We start from the raw sequence: 19500 nt of genomic DNA, 5'->3' as shown, positions 1-19500 counted from the left end.
TAAAGCCCCGAGAGCTCTGCTCAGGCCGTGTACCGAGGTAGACAAAAGGGTAAATCAGAACACTCTTGAGCAAGGTAATGGATGACTAGTTTCAAATCAAAATCCAGGCACTGTGAAAAGTACATATGACACGTGGTTCACTGGGAAACCTCTCCCTGTGATAGTCAACTGGAGAAACTCACTGCTCTAGTCTTCTACCCGAACCACCTGCAGGAGCCATCTCATCACACGTCCCAGGGCTCCCCCTGGGAGGAGCAAGACACTACTCTGTGCTGGAAATACATTGATAAGAGGCCTCTAAGGTGTTTTGAAGACAATTCTCAAAAGAAAACTCAATGTCTTCAATAACGGCAACAACATAGAAAGTCCACAGGCCAACAGAATGGCTGTTTTTGACAGACAACACTTACTTAAATAAGTTCTTTTATGTTCATTAAAAAAGACCCCTTAATCATTCTATAAACCTAATCATAGGAAATTGTTACAGGTGTAGTCTGTGCTTTGTTTTATAATTGGTGGGCTTCTGGGAAGTTGGGGGGAAATATTTTCAAGTCAAATGCACAAAGGAAACGATCTCAAGAGGAAGACACTGTTTTCCATTGATTTCCAAGCACTGTGTGCTGTGTGTGCCAGAGTCCCTCCTTCCAGGGGCTGTGCTCTGCTTGCTCAGAGACCCCCCGGTCTCCAGGACCCCCGTGCACCTGCACAGCCTCCCCTGCGGGAACCAGCGGGCTTGTCAGAGGCCAGGGTACAGAGGCAGCTCCTCCAGCCCAGTGTCCTTCTTAACCACTGCCAAGGTTAGTAGTCGTTGCTCCGGACATACTTACAAACAGAAAAGGCTTCCCCCACCTCATCATCCTGTTCGTGGTCTCCTGGACCCAGGGTTATCTCTTAGAGCACCGTGTGGGCCGTAAGGAGTGGTTTGGAGTGGTTCTACCCTGCGAGAAGTCTCCGTAGGTCGAATACTGATAATTTCTGGTCTCATGCCGCAGAAATGCCAGTCTCCTATGGTTCAACCTAATAGGCCGAGAAGAAGCGAAGGCCATGGTTTAGAAAGCCAGCCTGGAGCACTGACCTCTCCTCCTCCAAATGACACAATAGAGTGCTTTCCTCTCGGGTAATAAGAGGAACGTGGAGAAATGCAGACAGTTCCCGGGCCCAGTCCTCCCACAGGGAGAACCTGGAAGACCTTGGAAAATGTTCTGCGTTCATAAATCCCTGTCTAGCTGCCCTACGCAGAGAAGAGCTCAGCAATTACTGGCTCTGTGGCGGAGCCGGCCGCCATTAACGCCGTGAGTGCAGGGGGGCAGACCTCCTCTGTCCTTGAAGGGGGGTCCTGGGGACAAGAGTCTCACCCTCATATTACCAAGCTGTGGAAATTAAGGCACAGAATCCTAATGGAGGCCTATTGTGATGGTGACCCAGTCCGATCCAGAACTGGTCTCTGAATTCTCTGGAAATTAGCCTCCATGTCAACAGCACAGAGAAGAAAGCCCTGAGTAGTATTTCATAAGCCAGCTGAGTCTTCAGTGAGAGAAACACAATGACCTCTATTGAACTGTGACCTAAATCCCTTCCCCTCCATCTCCTGGGGGTTGTGGTATAGAATGAAGGACCATGCGGGCCTTTCTTGGAACAGATTCCGTGGTGCTTCTATATTTGATACTTTAAAGAAATTTCTACTGCATTCAGAGTCTCTCGCCCACATGGGTTCTCCGATGTGCGCTAAAATGCGAACTGTTGTTAAATCGCCTCCCGCAGGCATCGCATTCGTAGGGTTTTTCTCCTGTGTGGATTCTCTGGTGTATGATGAGACTGGAGCTCTGACTGAAGCTTTTCCCACACTCACCACACTTGTAGGGCCTCTCTCCAGTGTGGATTCGCCGGTGGGTGATGAGGTTTGAGCGGTCACTGAAACTTTTCCCGCACTCGACACATTCGTAGGGTTTCTCTCCTATGTGGATCCGCTGGTGGCTGGTGAGCGTGGAACTCTTACTGAACTTCTTCCCACACTCAGGGCACCGGTACGGCTTTTCGCCCGTGTGTGTTCGCCAGTGTGCACTGAAGTGCGAGCTATCGGTGAAACTCCTTCCACACTCACTGCACTTCTGGGGTTTCTCTCCTGTGTGGACTCTCTGGTGCATTAGAAGGCTCGAGCTCTGGCTGAAGCTTTTCCAGCACTCCCCACATTTATAGGGCTTCTCTCCAGTGTGGACTCTCTGGTGTACGGCCAGGTTAGAATGATCACTGAAGCCTTTCCCACATCCGGGGCGTTTGTAGGGCTTCTCCCCGGTGTGAGTTCTCTGGTGGCAGGCCAGATGTGAGCTTTGGCCAAAGCCTTTCCCACACTGGCCACACTGAAAAGGTTTCTTTTCTCCAAGGTGGGCTAACCTGTGGACGGCTAAGTGGGAGCTCTGGCTGAAATTTTCCCCATAGTCACAGCACGGATAGGCTTTTTCGCCAACGTAGGTTCCCTGGGGACCTATGAATTTCCCCGTGTCTCTTTCGGGAGGAGAGAGTGACTCTCGTCCGTCTTCTAAGGGTAGTTCCCATTGCTTTTCTCCCCCATATTTCCCTTCCCAGTCTTTCCTCCAGTCAAGGTACCGGGAAGCATCCACTTTGGGTCTTTCTAATAATGCCCCCGGGAGTTCTGCTGCCTCTGAAATGTTCTGGCTTGAATTCTCCTCATCCTCTGTCCTTGTTTCAGGATCTGAAAGAATAAGATGAAATTGCAAATGTAGCCTGTTTTCTGAGCTCAGAAGAACGGAACAAATGCGAAAGAGGCGCTACTGGACACTGGGAAACAAACTCTTGATGGTGACAGATAGAACACACTCAACTTGCCATTAATCAGGAACTAATCATCTGGAATAGGGCTGAGCCACGGTCAAGACAGCAGACTTCCAGATCTCACTCCCTCCCCCCAGCTTCTAAACAAGAGGGTCATGTGGAGAAAGGCTGAGGAAAGGGAGGAGAGCAGGGTCCAGGCCCACTTCTTCCTCTCCGCGCCCCCCCACCCCCGTCAGAGGCCCTGCCTCCAGGCGTGCCCCCCCCCCACCTCTGGGCTGGCAATCAATACTAAAAAGCTACCGTTCTCTTCCAGGTAGAGAGACAAGGCTGGGAATAATTCTGGCCTCTCTCTGTCCCCTTTCTTGTAACTGGGAGGAAGGACTTCTTTGATGAACAAGGAGCCAGGCCGCATGGCTCAGAAGACCAGCTAAGAAGGCCCTGTCCCTGCGGTGCGAGGATGTGGCTGCCTGGGGCTCAACCTGGAGTTCCGTGGGAGGAAGCCCACTCTGGCCACACCTCTAAGCCGCACTGTCCAACGGCTCTACAGTTGAAAAGCTGCCACTTGATCTCAGTGTCTTACTCTTATATTTCTTGGTTGCTCTGGAAGCTGAGTGGGGGAAGAACAGTTTATTTCTTGGATCTCCTAAAATTCCAACGAAAGGACTGAGCCCCACCGAGGAAAGCTCCTCGTAACCGTGAGAAAGTCTCCCTCCAATAATCCAAGGCTGACTGCAGTTTAATGCAGGGTTGCCAAGGCTTGCTTTTTCTATTAATCTAGTTAAGTGATAGTTAATTATAGTTAAAACTCTGATAGAAATCTAAAGGGGGGGGTGCCTGGCTGGCTCAGTCGATAAAGCACGTGACTCTTGATCTTGGGGTCATGAGTTCGAGCCCCACATGGGGGGTAGATGTTTACTTAAAAAATAAGGGGGCATTTAGAAAAAAAGAAATTTAGGGGCAACTAGGTGGCTCAGTCAGTTAAGCGTCTGACTTTGGTCCAGGTCATGATCTGACAGTTCATGGGTTCGAGCTCTGTGTTGGGTTCTGTGCTGACAGCTCAGAGCCTGGGGCCTGTTTTGGATTCTATGTCTCCCTCTCTCTCTGCCCCTTCCTTGCTTGCATTCTGTCTCTGTCTCTCTCTCAAAAATAAACATTAAAAAAAAAGAAAGAAACTGAAGAGGGGAACCATCTACACTAAGAATTTGTTCGTATCTATAAGCCGCAGTAACTCAGGAGGGCAGGCTTTCCTAGCTGCCACCTGCTTTTCTGTTCTTCTCCCACATCCTGTGGTTTTAGCACCTCCGCACAATAAACCGGGAGGGCCAAGTGAGAGGGCTCCTCTCCCAGCCCTTGCCCAGTGCTGCCTTGTCCGTGGTCAGAGTTCCGGGTCTGACTTCCCTGTTGGTGCCGTACTAGCTTTCTCTCGTTTACATTCATGTCCCACCTGCACAGGATGTTTTCCGAAAGTCCCGGAGACCGTCAGCCCAGAGCTCTTCGCTTTTCTCCGGCCTCGAGGCCCTGTCCAGCTGGCGGACTGGACGTCCTGCTCAAGGAAAATCAAGAAGAGACAAGGAATGCTTATGCAGTTTGCGTTCTGTTCTCATCTGGAAGTGGTGGGTGAAATGAATGGAAACACCTCCCCGAGAGATCTGGTTTTCAGAAGAGAACATTTAGTTAATGACTCAGGAAATGTGCTCCCTTAAGTGAGGAGTACAGGGCAAGGTGTTCATCTAACTTAACAATAGTTACAACAATGATGACCATGAAAACGAGCATCTGCTGAGGGCCAGCGATGTGCCGGGATCCTCATAACAGCCCAGTGAGGTAGATACTGTCACTCTGTCCATTTTACAGATGAGAAAATGGAGGCCTAGGATGTGTAACCAGCTTGCTCAAGAACACACAAGTCTTTCCATGGGAGACTGTTGTATGTAATACGGGCAGGGCACGCTACCTGGAAACAAACAGCTGGAACTTTAAATCTCTCCACCCTCTCTTGACTCCTAGAACGGTTACCAAATATTGTTTCGATAATGTTGTTACTAACAGCTGACCGGGAGCAGGGCAAGACCCTCAAAGTTGTGTGTGTGAGTCACCCCAGGCTACTCGTTAGGAAATCAGCAATTTCCCTCCTGAAGATCTGAGTGCAGAGTGATGGACAATAAGCATCTCTCCTGCTTCACGGTCCCTGATTCTTACGCGGGACTTCATCTGCCCACTGTCTGCGGCCACCGCGGGGAGGAGCGCTTACCGCTGGGGTTCCCCCTCGGAGCCGGGGCGCCACGGCTCCTGGGGTCCTCTGGGGGCTCCTCCGCCAGTTCACTGCAGTCTCCCGCCACACCTTGCAGCGCGGCCTTCTGGTTCTCTTCGGAGCCCCCTCTATTCCGCAGAAGGCCTCCGGCCGCCTCCAGGGCATCCAAGGTGCCGGCGAGGGTCCAGGGGCTCATCAGGGCATCCATCTCACGGTAGAAGGGGCAGGTGCCCGGGGCGTGCGTGCTCCTGGCTTTGCAGTGGTGGGTCTGCAGGTTTTTGAACCGGTAGTGACACTGCTCCAGGGTCCGCGGGAAGCCGCGCTCCCGCAGCCGCTCGGCCACCAGCCGGTACACCTGGCGGTTGCGGTGGCAGGTGTGCAGCTTCTCATGGATCCAAGACTCGCTGAGAATCCCCAAAAAAATCTTGGTTTCCTCGTAGCCCCAGTGCACCCCTGCCACCTTCTCATCCTCCAGGCCGTGCAACGCCAGCTTGGCCCATGTCTTGGCTTTTCTCAGGACGGGCCCGTGGCCTCTCCCCCCGCCGGCCAGGGGGTCACTGGTGCTCTCCTCCTCTCGGGGACACTGAAGATCTCGCCCCCGCGGGCCTTCCTCCTGCCACACGTGGGAGCTGACCCTGGGTGGGGGGGGGTGGCAAACCTGTTCACAGGGAGACACACAGAAGACACGGTGGTTGGGCTGATATAATCCCAACCACTTTATATGCTAGGAGGGGACATACCATTAATTTTTTTTAAGTCTAAGGGGATTCTTGGCAAGCCTTGGTAAAAGGAACATTCAGGCTATAAGGGAAGAGTAAGAAAAAAATCCAGGCTCCAATCTAGAACTACACATGCACGTTCATCTGTCCTGAAACAAAATTCAGGCTCCCACCAGAGGCTTTACTGACCATCTTCCTAAGATGATCTTCAATACAATACCCTCTCTGGGTTCTAGAAACCTCATCCTTGATAGCACTGTCTTTGGTATTAGATCAGTGAGTCTCTTTTCAAGCAGGATTGAGGGCTTTGAACAATTCGATTCCAAAGTCAGGAGTAGCGAACACTACATATAACGAACGCCATAGCTATCTTTGTACGGGAAAATGGCGCTTTTACCCAGCGAGCCCTCACTTGCAGATTTCTCCCAACTTCTTTCCAGGTGGTTCCTCCATCCAGGTTCTGGCTGCCGCCGTGCCTCCTGGGAGATGTACACAGCCACACCGCTGAATGTCACCAACTCCTGGGAAAACCTAACACCCTGTTCAAAATGTGCTGCCTTGGGACAAAATGCCTCTCCATGTGGCCTTCGTCAGACAGCAGGTGACAAAAAAGACTTAGAAGGAACTAAAAAGTGAGTTTTTGTTGGCTTTTAAAGACAATTGGGGCAGAGGAAGGGAACAGGGGGGAGAAAGAAAAGAAAATCTAACATTTACTGAATGCCAGTGTGCTGTGCCGGAAGTTTTCACGCTTCCTCAGGCATACAGTCAGTAGGTGGCAGAACCAGGATTTGAACACGGGGCTCTGACCTTGAAGCTTTGTCCCCTCCACCCCCCCACAGCCCTGCACACCATGTGGGCAAGATTCGGATACGGAGAAAAGGAAGTAACCATTCCTTCTAAGGCAAACACGCAAATCAGCATGATCTTACAATCCCGGGCTCAAGGAAAAGAATTACTTCTACCACTCCTCCCTGCCTCAGCTGTGGTGCTCCCTTGCATAAGGAGGGGGGTTTGGACAACATCTTTCTGGCTGGTGAAATTCTGGAGCCTAATCTATAAAGTTACTGAGCCCCTCCACCCCACCCCCACTGGCTAAAATTCCCTTGGTGTTTCTGGTAAGCAAAAGAGTTGGTGGCAAAGGGCCCCCACTCGAGTAGTAAAAGGTGTATGAGGAAGATCTGGCTCACCTGGGGGCTGCCCATCATCCCCTGGTCACCGCCGCTGTCCTCCAGAGAAAGACCCCGAGTCCCAGGATCAGGCAGGACTGTGGGGGAGAGAGGAGCCATTAGAAGACCAGATTCTTGACCTCTCCTGAGGACGGGCCCAACTTAGCTCTGAAACAGAAGAGTCTTCTCCCTTCTCTTGGAGTCTGCTCGGTCCCTGCAGAGAAAGCTGGTGAAAAAACAAAATGACGCATTTCTAAGAGAGTTCCTGATTTTTCCCTTCCGTATCCATCCAGGTTACTGACAGTTTTAGGATTTTCTTCTTCAGTTAAAAAAAAAATTTTTTTTTAATGTTTATTTATTTTTGAGAGAGACAGAACAAGTGGGGAAGGGCAGAGAGAGAGGGAGACACAGAATCCGAAGCAGACTCCAGGCTCTGAGCTGTCAGCACAGAGCCCAACATGGGGCTGGAACTCACAAACCATGAGATCATGACCTGAGCTGAAGTCGCTCAACTGACTGAGCCCCCCAGGCGGCCCCCTCTTCTTCAGTGTTGATAACACATTTGCATCATCCGAATTGGTCTGGGAACACACGTACCTGTCCTGAGAACGACTGCACTTTGGTTTGACCCCTCCTGGTGCTTTCCCCACCAGCCAGGCCTAAAATCTGTGCCCATGCCTCACCTACTGGGACGGCAACCTCTCACTCGTGCAGGGAGAGGTGCCGCAAGCCCTGCTGTGTAGTTTTACAAAACATGCCAACCAAGGCCCTTCCTCTGCTTGGAGGTGCCTGTCGAAGATCCCCCAGGCCTCATTTCACATGCCCCATCCTCCCACCTTCAGTACTCTGAGGGAACTTACTCTCCCCCCTCCCCCATGGCTGCTTCTTACCTCTCCTGTGCAAGGCTGGGAGTTCTACTTTGGGACTGTGATTCCACGGTTCTTCCAGTTCTGGCTGTGAGTTCTTCACCACTGCCTGTAACAGACACACGGATCCTGTCTGCTTGCTTGGGATGGATGTTTTGGGAACCCAGTACTAGTCCTAAGTGTTCCTTCTCCTCTGAGCGTACCTCCTGTCCCTGTCTAAGGACCAGAGGGGTCTGTAGGCACTAAAACTTAACTATCCCAAAATGCAAAGAAGCAAAGGAGGAAATCAGTGGCCTGCATATCACTGCGGGCCAGTAAGGAGTGTGGATGTGCAGAAGACTAACAGATAAGGTCCGGGACCCAGGCTCACTGCGATCTGCCCACCAGCTTTCCTGAGGCAAGACTCAGCCCCCTCGGCAAGACTCAGCCAGCCAAAAATATAGCTATTTCTCAATAGGACCCAAAGGTTCCATGTTGTCAATAAAGACCAGTGCAGCCACTTGCATCAGGCTGGGTGCTGGCGAATGAGAGCTGTTCTCCAAAAAGAAACCAAAAACCAACCAACCCACAAAACCTAGCTTTTATGTTCTTCTGTGTGCTTCTCCTCACCCAGAGTGGTGTTCAAGCCATCTTAAGCCATTCTCTTACTTAGCGGCAGGGCCCCACACTCAGAGCACGACTGTCATGCGTTCTCTGAAGAGTCAGTCTGACCACAGAAGGAGAGCTGCAGCCACCGGGCCCAGGGAATGAGGAAAGGCCACTTGGCCACAACCAGCAAAGTACTACACATCACCCACGCTGCTGGCAAACCAGGGGGGCTCTGTCTCTCACTTCCCCCCACCACCACTTTAACTACTCAGAACAAGGCTCTCACTTCTCACCTGGAGCCCCCATCTCCCAGGCTCTCTGCAAGTCTTCCACCAGGGCCACGGCCTCCTCCCCACTCCCTGGATGCTTCTGTCTAACCCAGATCTGGATCTCTTGAGGAAGGACAGTCAGGAACTGCTCCAGCACTAGCAGCTCCAAGATCTGCTCTTTGGTACATCTGTCTGGTCTCAGCCACTGATGACAGAGCTTCCGGAGTTGGATAAGGGCCTCCCGGGGTCCTGACGCTTCTTGATAGCAGAAATGCCAAAAACACTGGCAGGAGGTCTCTGGTCCAGGGTCACTCCTTTGGGACATTTCCTGCTCCCAGTGGGAATCATCTTCCAGCTTCACTATTCAAAGCTCTCCTTGCACTTGAGGAATCTGGATTTGTTGGTCCACAGCTACAGCCATCGTTCAGCTCAGGAAAGAACCTTGCAACTGGGCTCTGAAGTTCAAACCTCTTCCTTTACCTCTTTGGGGAGCTGCCGTCAGATAGGTGTCACTAAGTAGAACCTGACATTCTAGAGCCACAGATAATACATTACAGAGTGAATGCTAGTGACCATCACTCACAAGTGTCAGCCCAGCAGGGCTGAGGTGAAGAAAAGAGCCTTCCTGTTCTCCCCTTCCCATGTCCTGGTGCCCGTGGAGTCTGGCCCTCTGTCACTGGGGAAGCAGCTCCAGAAGTTTAAGAGGAGGGTCAAGAGCTGGTGACCTGGCTGGAAAGAAGTGGGGCTTGAAGCTGTGTTTGCACAGCAATTTACTCGAGGCCGAGAAAATGTCAGTCATCCATACTGACGAATGAGGATGGACTGGAGAAGACAATGGGGACAATAAGCCGCCCACCCTCCCAAGCCACTGGTCTTCAGAACTAGAGTGTTCCAGCGTCAGTGTGGCAGAAGAGGAGAGAGCGCACAAGGTAGCAGCACCTTGGAGAGCAGCACCCGGGTGGAGCTGGCTCTAAGCTTTCACGGCTTCAAAAGGTCCAACCTCTAAACTGCCCTCACCTCTGGCCGGGTTCTCGGCTTTGGGCACCCCACTCGGATTCCTAAGCCCTGGAATGACTCTCTCCCAAACAGGGAGATTCACCCTGGTTAAGGTTGCAAGCTCTAAGAGCAGGGGTACTAAAAACAGACCCATACGGGATGTCAGAGCAGGCAGGAAAGTTAAGAAATACTGGGACTTCAACTCCCTCAAAGCTGGGCAGTCGTGGCTCAGAGACCCCCCCAGGGACTTGCCCAAGGTCACGTGGCTGGTGTGTGGGGCTCAGCCCCTTGACCGTGGACTAGGGGACTGGCCCGCAGAGTGGGACTTACACTGGAAGGCTACTCTGCTCCGCGGGAGACCTTCTCTGGAAGCCTTATGGGGTAAACGCGGGCCTTGGGGGCGGGGTCGCCTCGGCGGTTACAAGGCCAAGGTCGTCCCCGCCGAGTCCGGTGGGCGGCGGGAGGGATGGCGCCGCCAGCACGAGGGCCGCATCTCGCCCGGGACCCTGGGTGTAAGTTCGGCCACGCCCACCCGGCGAGGGCGGCCAGGGCCCTAGGCAACAGCGGCGCGCGCCCGCTGAGGCCCTGCGACTCCGGGAGGTCGGGGCCCGCGGCCCCTTCTCAGCAGCCGCGCAACGTCCCCTAACGACCCTCGAACCCCCAGCCCGAACCCGGTGTCCGGGGATCCGTACGTCCGCTAAGCACCGGAAGCGGAAACGCGATCCCCAGAAGGACTCCGTTTTGCCAGACTCCATTTCCCATAGGCCTCCGGCCTTGCCCGCAGATTGACAGCAGCAGTAGCCAATAAAATGTGGGGGTGGCCTAGGCGTCTCTGCGTGTCAGACGAATCATTGATGAGGGGTGGGACTTGCACGCTGGAGCTGGGAGTTGAGCCCCAACTAAAACACAGCCAGCGGAGGGTGTGTGGCTCTACCCTCGCCCCCACTGCCTGGGGCCCTGAGAGAGGGAGAGCCTTTGGGGACAGTCTGCGAGTGCGCACCGGAGACTCCAATTCGGATTTTTCGCCACTTAAGAAAGTACTTTCCCCGCATGGTTGTCCACTATGGTAATGCTTTGCCACCACCACACCTCTCTCTCTCTCTCTCTCTCTCTCTCTCTCTCTCTCTCTCTCTCTCTCTCTCTCTCACACACACACACACACACACACACACACACACGACCACCACCACCACACATCCACCACATACCCTCATTTCCCGCGTGCACAGTCCTAGGAGACTTAATAAGGTGAATACTTTCGACAAGATGAATACTATTGACGCTTGTTCATTCAACAGTCAGTCGCGGAACATCAACTTTGGCCCAAGCCAAACACTCCCTCTTCCTAAGGAATGCAGGCCAGCCGAGGATGAATTTTTATTTTTATTTTATTTTATTTTTTTTGTTTATTTTTAGTACCTCTAGGCCCCAGGCGGGGCTCTAATTCATGACTGGAGATCAAAAGTGGCGTGCTCCAACGACGAGCCAGCCGGGCGTCTCTGTGGGACGCATTTTTAAAATGCTGCCCTGAACAACCCACACAGTGTGGTAAGTGCTAAAAGGTGCCTTCGAAGTAGTGCCTGGAAAGAATTACTGGAGAGCAACTGGGAGAGCCCAAGAGGGAAGAAGGGCGGCCTCAGGGAAAGGGGGCAGGAAATGCCATTTTATTGAGCACCTACATCGCGTATTTTCTCTGGTTGGGATCTGACAACGAATCCTGCAGAGCAGGCCACTCTCTGTTTAACAGATGAAAGGTCCAAAATTCAACTGAAGGTGGGTGAGCTGTGAATCTTCCCACAGAAGAGGCAGCCTTGGGGCCCGGGGTAGGGGGGAGGCAAGGGAAGGACAGGGTGACAAGAGGGACTTACCAGAAAGCCGTGAGTCCCGCTGTGAGTCTGGGCCAGGAGGAGGCTTTGGGTTCCTACCATCAAGTCACAGAGAAGCTTTGCTTTTACACATTTTCTTTAGTCAGTTGATGCTCAGGTCATGATCTCACGGTTTGTGGGTTCGAGCCCCGCGTCGGACTCTGTGCAGACAGCTAGCTCAGAGCTTGGAGCCAGTTTCAGATTCTATATCTCCCACTCTCTCTGACCCTCCCCTGTTCACCCTGTCTCTCTCTCTGTCCCAGAAATAAAAAATATTTAAAAATTAAACAAAAAAAAGATCTCCCTTGAAAAGAGGTTCTGCTGTTAAAAAAAAAGAAAGAGAGAAAGAAGGAAGGAAAGAAAGAGGAAAGAAAATTGAAAATTACTAATCCACGTCCCTGCCCTATTACCTTAATTCAGGGAGCTTCTGATCAAGCGGAACTTTCACTGGAAGCAAAATCAAGCAGGGAGAGGGTAGCCGCAAACACAAGTTATATCCACCATCAGCACCACATCCAGTACTTGTAGGGAGAAGACATGCATACATGTCCTCAAGCTGTGGGCCACACCCCTCAGAAAATGGGACTAAAGGACCCCAAAAAGTCTACACACATGAGATACTTTCCCACTTGTGGCATCCTGGTCCCTCAGAGGACAGTTGTTCTCAGAAACGTAGACAGGTCCATTTTTTGGTGAAAGCAGGCCGCATCTAGGTCAGAGTTATCAATATTTCCACGGAGAATAGGATTTCAGTGTTTTCTGCCATACAGAGTGACTGCCCTCCTCCCAGCAGGCTTCTGGAGTGGGGACAGCCAGCTCTGCCATCAGTTTTGCAGATGTGGAAAATGAGGCCTCTGGAGGTGATTTGTCCACATCGCACTGCTATTTAGTGGCACGGGTGTGTCTAGAACCAGGTCGGACAGATCTCTTTTTTTTTTTGAGTTTATTTATTTTGAGAGAGAGAGCATGCTTTGGGGGGAAGGTCAGAGAGAGGGGGAGAGAGCAAGAACCCCAAGCAGGCTCCACACTGTCAGCGCAGAACCAGAAGCAGGGCCTGATCCTGAAAAACCAAGAGATCATGACCTGAACCAAAATCAAGAGTCTGTCTTTCAACCGACTGAGCCACCCAAACGCCTGACAGATCTCTTTGGCTCACAACCCGCCGTCCAGTAAATCACAGATGTCGGGACAGGAGTGGGAGGGTGACACACAGGAGCCACTGAAGGGCGGCGCCGTTTGGGACAGCTGGGAGAGGCAAATGTCTGGACGTCACTTTCAGCAAGAGTCTGGTTTCTAGATCGTTGACATATGTAGAAAAACATCGCCCAGAGGTGCGTATAAGCAGTGCGTAAGGAGACAAGGATTTCCAGATGAAGGAGATAAAAGCTTATCCTCCAGGAATTCCACGGATGACAGCCACATGTGATGCGTGGAGACTAGTGTTCTCTGGGCCCCTGGATCATCCGTTTGACTCCAATTTAACCAGTGATGCTAACTTATCTGCATTACTGGACAGGGGGAGCCTGTCCCACAGGGAAACCAGGAAGACTTAATAAGGCCATCTTGGGCACTGAGCAGACAGCACGGGGAGACACGGAAAACAAGTGGCATTTGAAGCACAGCATCTGTCCCCGGAGGGGGTTCATGGCTGGTAACTGTCTGTCCCTCACATGACTGCTTCCTTTCATTCCCTTCTGCTCAAGCACTCTCTGATCACAAAGCCACCATTTCCATCACTCAAGACTGGGGACAAAGGATGCTCTCAAGGTGGCTTGTGATAGGAGATGCCCCGCTATAAATGAATAATTGGAGTTCCAGATTCTATTGGTCTCTTGGAAACCGAATTAGCAGGAGCCTGCCACCCAGGATCCGGTCATCTCTGGGTATACCAGGGAAGTCCAGTCCCTACACCGGAAAGGCGGGGGACCAGAACTCTGGTGAATTGGCCAAGATGTGCCCCCGCTAAGGCCTCCTGGCAGGCCTGCCTGCCCTCAAATGCCAACAGTGTACAGAGGCGCGGAGAGGCTGTGCCTGCCGGCGCCTGGGAGCTCGAGGGGCCTGGTGATGTTTCCTTGGAGCCAGACTCCCTGCCCCACAGCGGTTCCACAGCTGGCTTGGGCCTGCAAAGGGATGGAAAGTTCTCTGAGTTGGGACACTGGGAAGAGTCAGCAGGAGGGGTAACCAGGACCAAGAAGGCCCTAGAGCCACAGCCCCTGCTGACACCAGAGGTGTGAGCTCAGTTGCACCGATAACTGGGTGGGAAGCCAAAGGCAGTTCGCCACCAGCCCTTACTCCCCACCAGGCTAGGAAGTCCTCTGTCTCGAAATCTGACCGTTGTCCATGCAATTCTACTTCCACTTCCTCTGCGACCTGAAACTATTTTATCAAATCAAGCAGGTAGAAAAAGGAAGGATCCTAATAATCTGTCCAGAAATTTGAAATAACTTAACAGAGCCAGGCAACAGAGGAGGTTAAAATAGCCGTGCATTTGAAAAAAACTCCAGGGCTGTCTGGGAGGGAATGTGAGTGCAAGCCCAGCACACTGGGTCCCTGCTGAGCTCCCTGTGAGAAGCCAGGACTCCAAAGTCAGGGATAAAGGGCTGGGAAGAACCACCGCCAGTCACAGGGTGCCGTGCAAGGCAAGGGAAGTGGGTCTTCTTGACACCAGCTATGGGGAAGCTAGTGGCCAGTGTGGTTTGTATTTCAGTGTTTGGTTCTTTTCTCCATCTTGTTCCATAGGTACTTCTCGGGGCTTTAACAACACAGTGAACTAAAGCAGCAGGTGCTGGGCAGGTTATGCACCAAAGCTCCCCTCTGAGCCTCCACTTCCCCAGCCCTGATGAGGGGATACGGACCTGCCTCACAGGGTTGTCCAGATGAAGTGAGGCGTATGTGTAGGGCTTAGCACAGAGCCGTGCACGGTAGCTGCTGCGTGAGCTGTTACCATAGGCCATTGTGGCTTATCATGAACTATAAAAATGCAACCCAAAGGGAAGAGAAAAATCCATGAAAAAAAGAAGTCTCATTATGACTTCCCTCTTATTGTAAAATCTCTGATAAGAGCGGGGGAGTGTGGTTAGTGGCCCAAGTGTCTAGAGCCAGGCCTGTCCAGCCCCCAGCACTCCCTCTACTACGCCAAGCTTGAGAACAAGGACAGGGTGACAGAGTACTGCCTGGGCGCGGACCTGAGAGGGCTTCTGGGATGTGGCCGAGCTGTTTCTTGATCTCAAGCGATTTCTTGATTCATGGGTGTGTTGAGTTTGTAAAGGTTCCTTGAGCCTATGCTTCTGTGCACTTATCTGTGTGTTGTATTTTAAAGTATTTCTATTAAAACAAGGGGAGGGGGGAGGCCTCAGGATATAGTCATGTGAATGCACAAGGATCAAAAGGTAAGAGTAAGATAAGATACAGTCTTCACATCCCATTGCTTGTCCAGACAGAAGAGAAACAGACTGTGTACGAGACTTGGCTACTGGGAAGAACATGCCTGGTTTTCCGTTGGCTTCTGACATCTGTGACATTTCAAAAATATGAGTTGTTTCATTAGGATACTGGTTAGTTTTTTTGTTTTTTATTTTTAGAGTATTTATTTTTATTTTAAAATTTTTAAATTTTAAATAGTTTATTGTCAAGTTGGTTTCCATATAACACCCAGTGCTCATCCCAAGTGCCCTCCTCCATGCCCATCACCTCCCTCCCCCTCCCCCCACCTTATCTGCCTTCAGTTTGTTCTTGGCATTCAAGAGTCTCTCATGGTTTGCCTCCCTCCCTCTTCTCCACTATTTTTCCCCTTCTTCTCCCCCATGGTGCTCCATTAAGTCCCTCCTAATCCTCCTATACGTGCAAACATATGGTATTTGTCCTTCTCTGCCTGACTTATTTCGCTCAGCATAACACCCTCAAGTTCCATCCATGCTGTTACACATGGCCAGATTTCATTCTTTCTCATTGCCATGTAGTATTCCATCNCAGCATAACACCCTCAAGTTCCATCCATGCTGTTACACATGGCCAGATTTCATTCTTTCTCATTGCCATGTAGTATTCCATCGTATAGATAAACCACATCTTCTTGATCCATTCATCAGTTGATGGACACTTAGGCTCTTTCCATGTTTCGACTGTTGTTGAGAGTGTTGCAATGAACATTGGGGTACATGTGCCCCTATGCATCAGCACTCTTTATTTTTATTTTTTAAATATTTACTTGTTGCTTTATTTTTAGAGAGCATGTGCTCATGAGTACAAGTAGGGGAGGAACAGAGAGAGGGGGAGAGAGAATCTTAAGCGGACTCCACAGTTCGTGTAGAGCCTGATGGAGGGCTTGATCTCATGACCATGAAATCATGATCTGAGCTGAAGTCAAGAGTTGGACACTCAACCAACGGAGCCACCCAGGCACCCCAAGATTTTACTTTAAAAAAATTTTTTTAATGTTTATTTTTGAGAGAGAGAGAGAGAGAGCAAGCAGAGAATGAGCAGAGAGAGAGGGAGACACAATCTGAAGCAGGCTCCAGGCTCCGAGCTGTCAGCACAGAGCCTGACTTGGGGCTTGAACCCACGAAACACGAGATCATGACCTGAGCCCAAGTCGGACGGTTAACTGACTGAGCTACCCAGGTGCCCCAAGGTTTTTTCTTTTTTTTTTTTAAGTAATCTCTACACCCAGTGTGGGGCTCAAACTTAACAACTCTGAGATCAAGGGTGGCACGCTCCACTGACTGAGGCAGCCAAGCGACCTGGTTAGTTGGTTTTTATAAATGTCTTTGGCTGTGACTTCATTCACCCTACCAGCCACTCGTAGCTTAGGCGAGAGGCACTGAGGTTAAAAGCTCACTCATCATCTTTCCAGAGGGCGGGGTGGGGGCCTGAATCCGTGGTTCAGGTCAGAGTTGTGGACCCGCCTGCCTCTTGCATTTCTGTGTATCTCCGTGAAGGGAACTCAGTCAGCAAAAATTAACTGGATTCCTACCACACACCGCGTCCTGAGCTGAGTGCCAGCGATCAGTACGGGTGTGGTCATAACAGACAAGGCGGAGGGGCAGAATCCTGCCTTAGCCTCTGAGGTTGGACAGTGCTCGGGTGGCAGGATGCAGGGAGACCTCGTGAAGGAGACGGTGCCGGGGCTGAGTTTTCAGAGATGTGCGGGTGAGCCCTCGGGAGGCCACGCGTTCCAGGACAGGGGCCAGCATGAGGACAAGGCAGGCCCTGGGGAGCACATTCAGGGGGAGCGGCCAGGGGGCAGGGATGGCCATGGTATAGAGGTCCCACAGAGGCCCCATCGGGCTTCATCTGTGCTCAGGGAACACGGCCTTTCTGCAGGATGGGGAGGGTTGGAACTGGGTAGTGCAGGGCTCACACTCCTGCTGGCTGCAGTCTGGAGGCTGGAGGAGGCAGGGGGGGAGTGTGAGGGCTGCTGCAGGTGTAAGGGTGTGGCCTATGCCCTGGGGGTGGCATGAGGTGGGCGCTGGCAGATGTTAAGTAGGGGGGCCAGAGCTTGCAGGTCCTGAATGGCTCTGGGGGAGGCAAGGGAGGGAGTCTCGGATGACTCCTGGGCTTGGGGTTGAGTGAGGCCGGGCGAAGGCAGTGCTACCCACAGAGCAAACCAAGGGAGGCCGGCAGGGAGGGGACTCCCGGATACGCTGAGTCTGAGGCCCTAGGAGACTGGAAAGCAGGGGGGAAGTGGCCGAGGGGGCGAGGCCCCGACCCCGGAGGGAAGCGTCCGCTAGTGCAGGAGGAGATGGGTTACGACTACCCTGAAAGTAGGTCTCTCGGCTGAGCCTGGAGGAAGTGAGGGGCGCCGTGCAGAAGTTCACTGCTCCGGGGCTGGGACGCTGAGGGAGGCCGGACAGGTTCGGGGTTCTCAGGGGAGGTGAGCCAAGCCTGGCAGTTGGCCGGGTCTGAGAACCGCCCAAGGGTGCAAGGCGGCCACTGTGGGCCCAGGAGAGGAAAGTGAGCAAGTCACGGAGAAGACCTGCTGAGACACGGGGGCCTCGCCAAGGGTGAAGCAGTTGCTTTTTTTCTTTCTTTTCACCGTTTATTATAAATGTATGAATTGTCCCAAGGCTGTACCCATGAACTTAGAAACAAACCGATGATGAAACCTCAGTCCCCAAATGCATGTACATTTAGGGTAAATGGCCTTGGTTATAGACATGCAGGTGTAACTGAATCACAAGCAAAGACGTGGCCCAAGTAGATCTGCCCAAGGGGACTGGGGCTTCCTGAGCTCTTCTCAGGGAGAGGACCGTGCTGTGCCTCCCACGGAGCCGCACGGAGGTCAGCGCGCGCTGAGCCCTCGCTGCCTCCACAGACGCCCTCCAGGGGCAGGAAGGGCAGGAAGCGCCGGCCTCAACCTTTCTAGGACCACGGTCTGTCATTTCCCAGCCTGATCTTCTGTCCCTTTTTTCTAAGGTATTTTGTGTCCCTGCCAGGTAGAGAGGAGTAAAGAAAAGAAAGTTTTGCAAAGCTTAATATCACCTCTTTTCTTCAGCTGAGACTTAGAGGAAGAGAGAGCTAGTATCTTCTCCAGCCCAAATCCCAGAACTTAGTATCAGCTGGGAAAGCACCCTATCCATCCAGACAGCTGGGATTATTCCTCCTACAAAACTTCATGGAGTTTTCCTAGTACCTAGTACCAAGTACCCAGCACCGTGATGGTACTGAAGTCCTTAATGTTTGCCAAATAAGTGAATGATGAGGATTTCACAGCCTACGTGTCTTGGTTGAACTACCATCACTGCCTGGCTGCGAAACGTCCTTGTGTCTAATCTAGTTGATACTGGATAGAGATGATTCCCAACGGCCTCCTTAGAAGGCCACTGGCTCCTTAGCCAAAGCTGCCACTCCAAATCTTGGTTGACAGACTGGACGCAGAGTTGGCAAAGGGCAGGGGGCAGGTGTGTGCGCTGGTCAAGCACACAGATCTCAGTTCACCCAAAGGTGTGTTCTTTGAGTCCACTGACTTTACTCCCTGAAGGTCTTGGGCCACTTTTGGCCTAGGGCAGGAGGTGAGTTGGGGGGAAGTGAGGTGTGTGGGTTTGCTAATAGTCAAGTCCACATTAGAAGGCAGACACAGGAAAAGAATAACACTCTATTTTATTCGGCAATATCAAGCATCCATTCTCTAAGAACCAAGGCCTGTTGTGAGCCTAGGCTCCATGCGCTGGGGGAGGTGGTTTCCTATTTCCCAGAAACGCCTTATCTGCTATCCTCTTCCTTAAAGCAAACCCCTTGACCTGCTCTCATCCCCTGGTCTCTACGGCTTCAAGGCTCAAGGACCCAACCACAAAGCCCTGGTAGCATCAGCAGATCAAGGATGACACCTGTTAGGACAGCCCCTGATTCAAGCCCACACCTCTCTGGGGGACAGACAGTGTGTCCTCAAAATCAACGCTTCCTTAAAAATATGAAAGTGTACAAAAGCTACGACAGAGCTCTATCTCTGCACATGTACAACATAAAAAACAGAAGAACAGAGGAGTGGCCGTTGCAGAAAGATGATCTGTGGGGGTGAAGACACAGGCCCCCTGAAGAGGGCAGGGCTGTTCCACCCTCCAGGAGACAGAAACCACCGTCCGCCACCGGGAGGCGGCTGGGGGACCCCGACTGCACTTCCCAAACAAAAAAAAAAAAAAACAAAACAAAAAGAACCGCCACAAAATCCACTGCTTCCCACAGGACTGTGAGCAGAGACACAGGCAAACGTGTAGGTCTCCGTTGAGGCCCTTCCTGGCAGGCGCTGTTCAGCTCTTAACCAACCGAAAGGCTGCTGGGCCACTGGCGCCAACCCCACAGCCTCGGCCGAGGTGTTCCTGACGCTTAGAAACGGCCTTTGCCTTCATGTGGGTGGCCCGGGGCTGGACAAGCCCATCCACGCTGACCTGAAACCAAAGCCCGGGACGCATCGCCAGGCAGAGCGGGTTGGGGCGGCGCGGCCCGGCGAGGACACCCCAGCCCAGCGAGGTGGCGGGGCACCACCAGCGCCTGC

The 19500-nt window shown here is 52.2% G+C and overlaps 2 protein-coding genes across 7 annotated transcripts in view; one reads left to right on the top strand and one right to left on the bottom strand.

The window, feature by feature from the left end:
• Positions 1-19500, top strand: part of WDR73 (WD repeat domain 73) — a 92437-nt gene that overhangs the window by 23530 nt on the left and 49407 nt on the right. For 4 of the 6 annotated variants that reach the window (XM_039257319.1, XM_039257301.1, XM_039257324.1 and 1 more), the window contains exon 9: positions 6201-6286. The gene's annotated coding sequence lies outside the window, so the exon portion shown is untranslated. Of the gene's footprint in view, positions 1-4242; positions 4323-6200; positions 6393-11061; positions 11194-19500 lie in introns of those variants that run through there. The other 2 variants (XM_039257292.1, XM_039257310.1) reach the window with 2 other exon arrangements.
• LOC120219838 (zinc finger and SCAN domain-containing protein 29-like) lies at positions 954-8974 on the bottom strand. Its single transcript, XM_039216722.1, has 6 exons — positions 8674-8974; positions 6173-6239; positions 5042-5676; positions 4235-4333; positions 1850-2710; positions 954-1017 (listed from the first exon to the last, which is right to left on the bottom strand). Exons 1-6 carry the CDS (start codon positions 8972-8974, stop codon positions 1013-1015), a joined length of 1968 nt encoding a protein of 655 aa, XP_039072653.1. The 3' UTR covers positions 954-1012.

The sequence above is a fragment of the Hyaena hyaena genome, unplaced genomic scaffold, assembly GCF_003009895.1.
Source record: "Hyaena hyaena isolate Hyena2069 unplaced genomic scaffold, ASM300989v1 scaffold_13, whole genome shotgun sequence".
Classification (NCBI taxonomy): Eukaryota; Metazoa; Chordata; class Mammalia; order Carnivora; family Hyaenidae; genus Hyaena; species Hyaena hyaena.
Note: the sequence above shows the minus strand (reverse complement) of the source record. Positions and strands in the feature narration are given on the sequence as shown.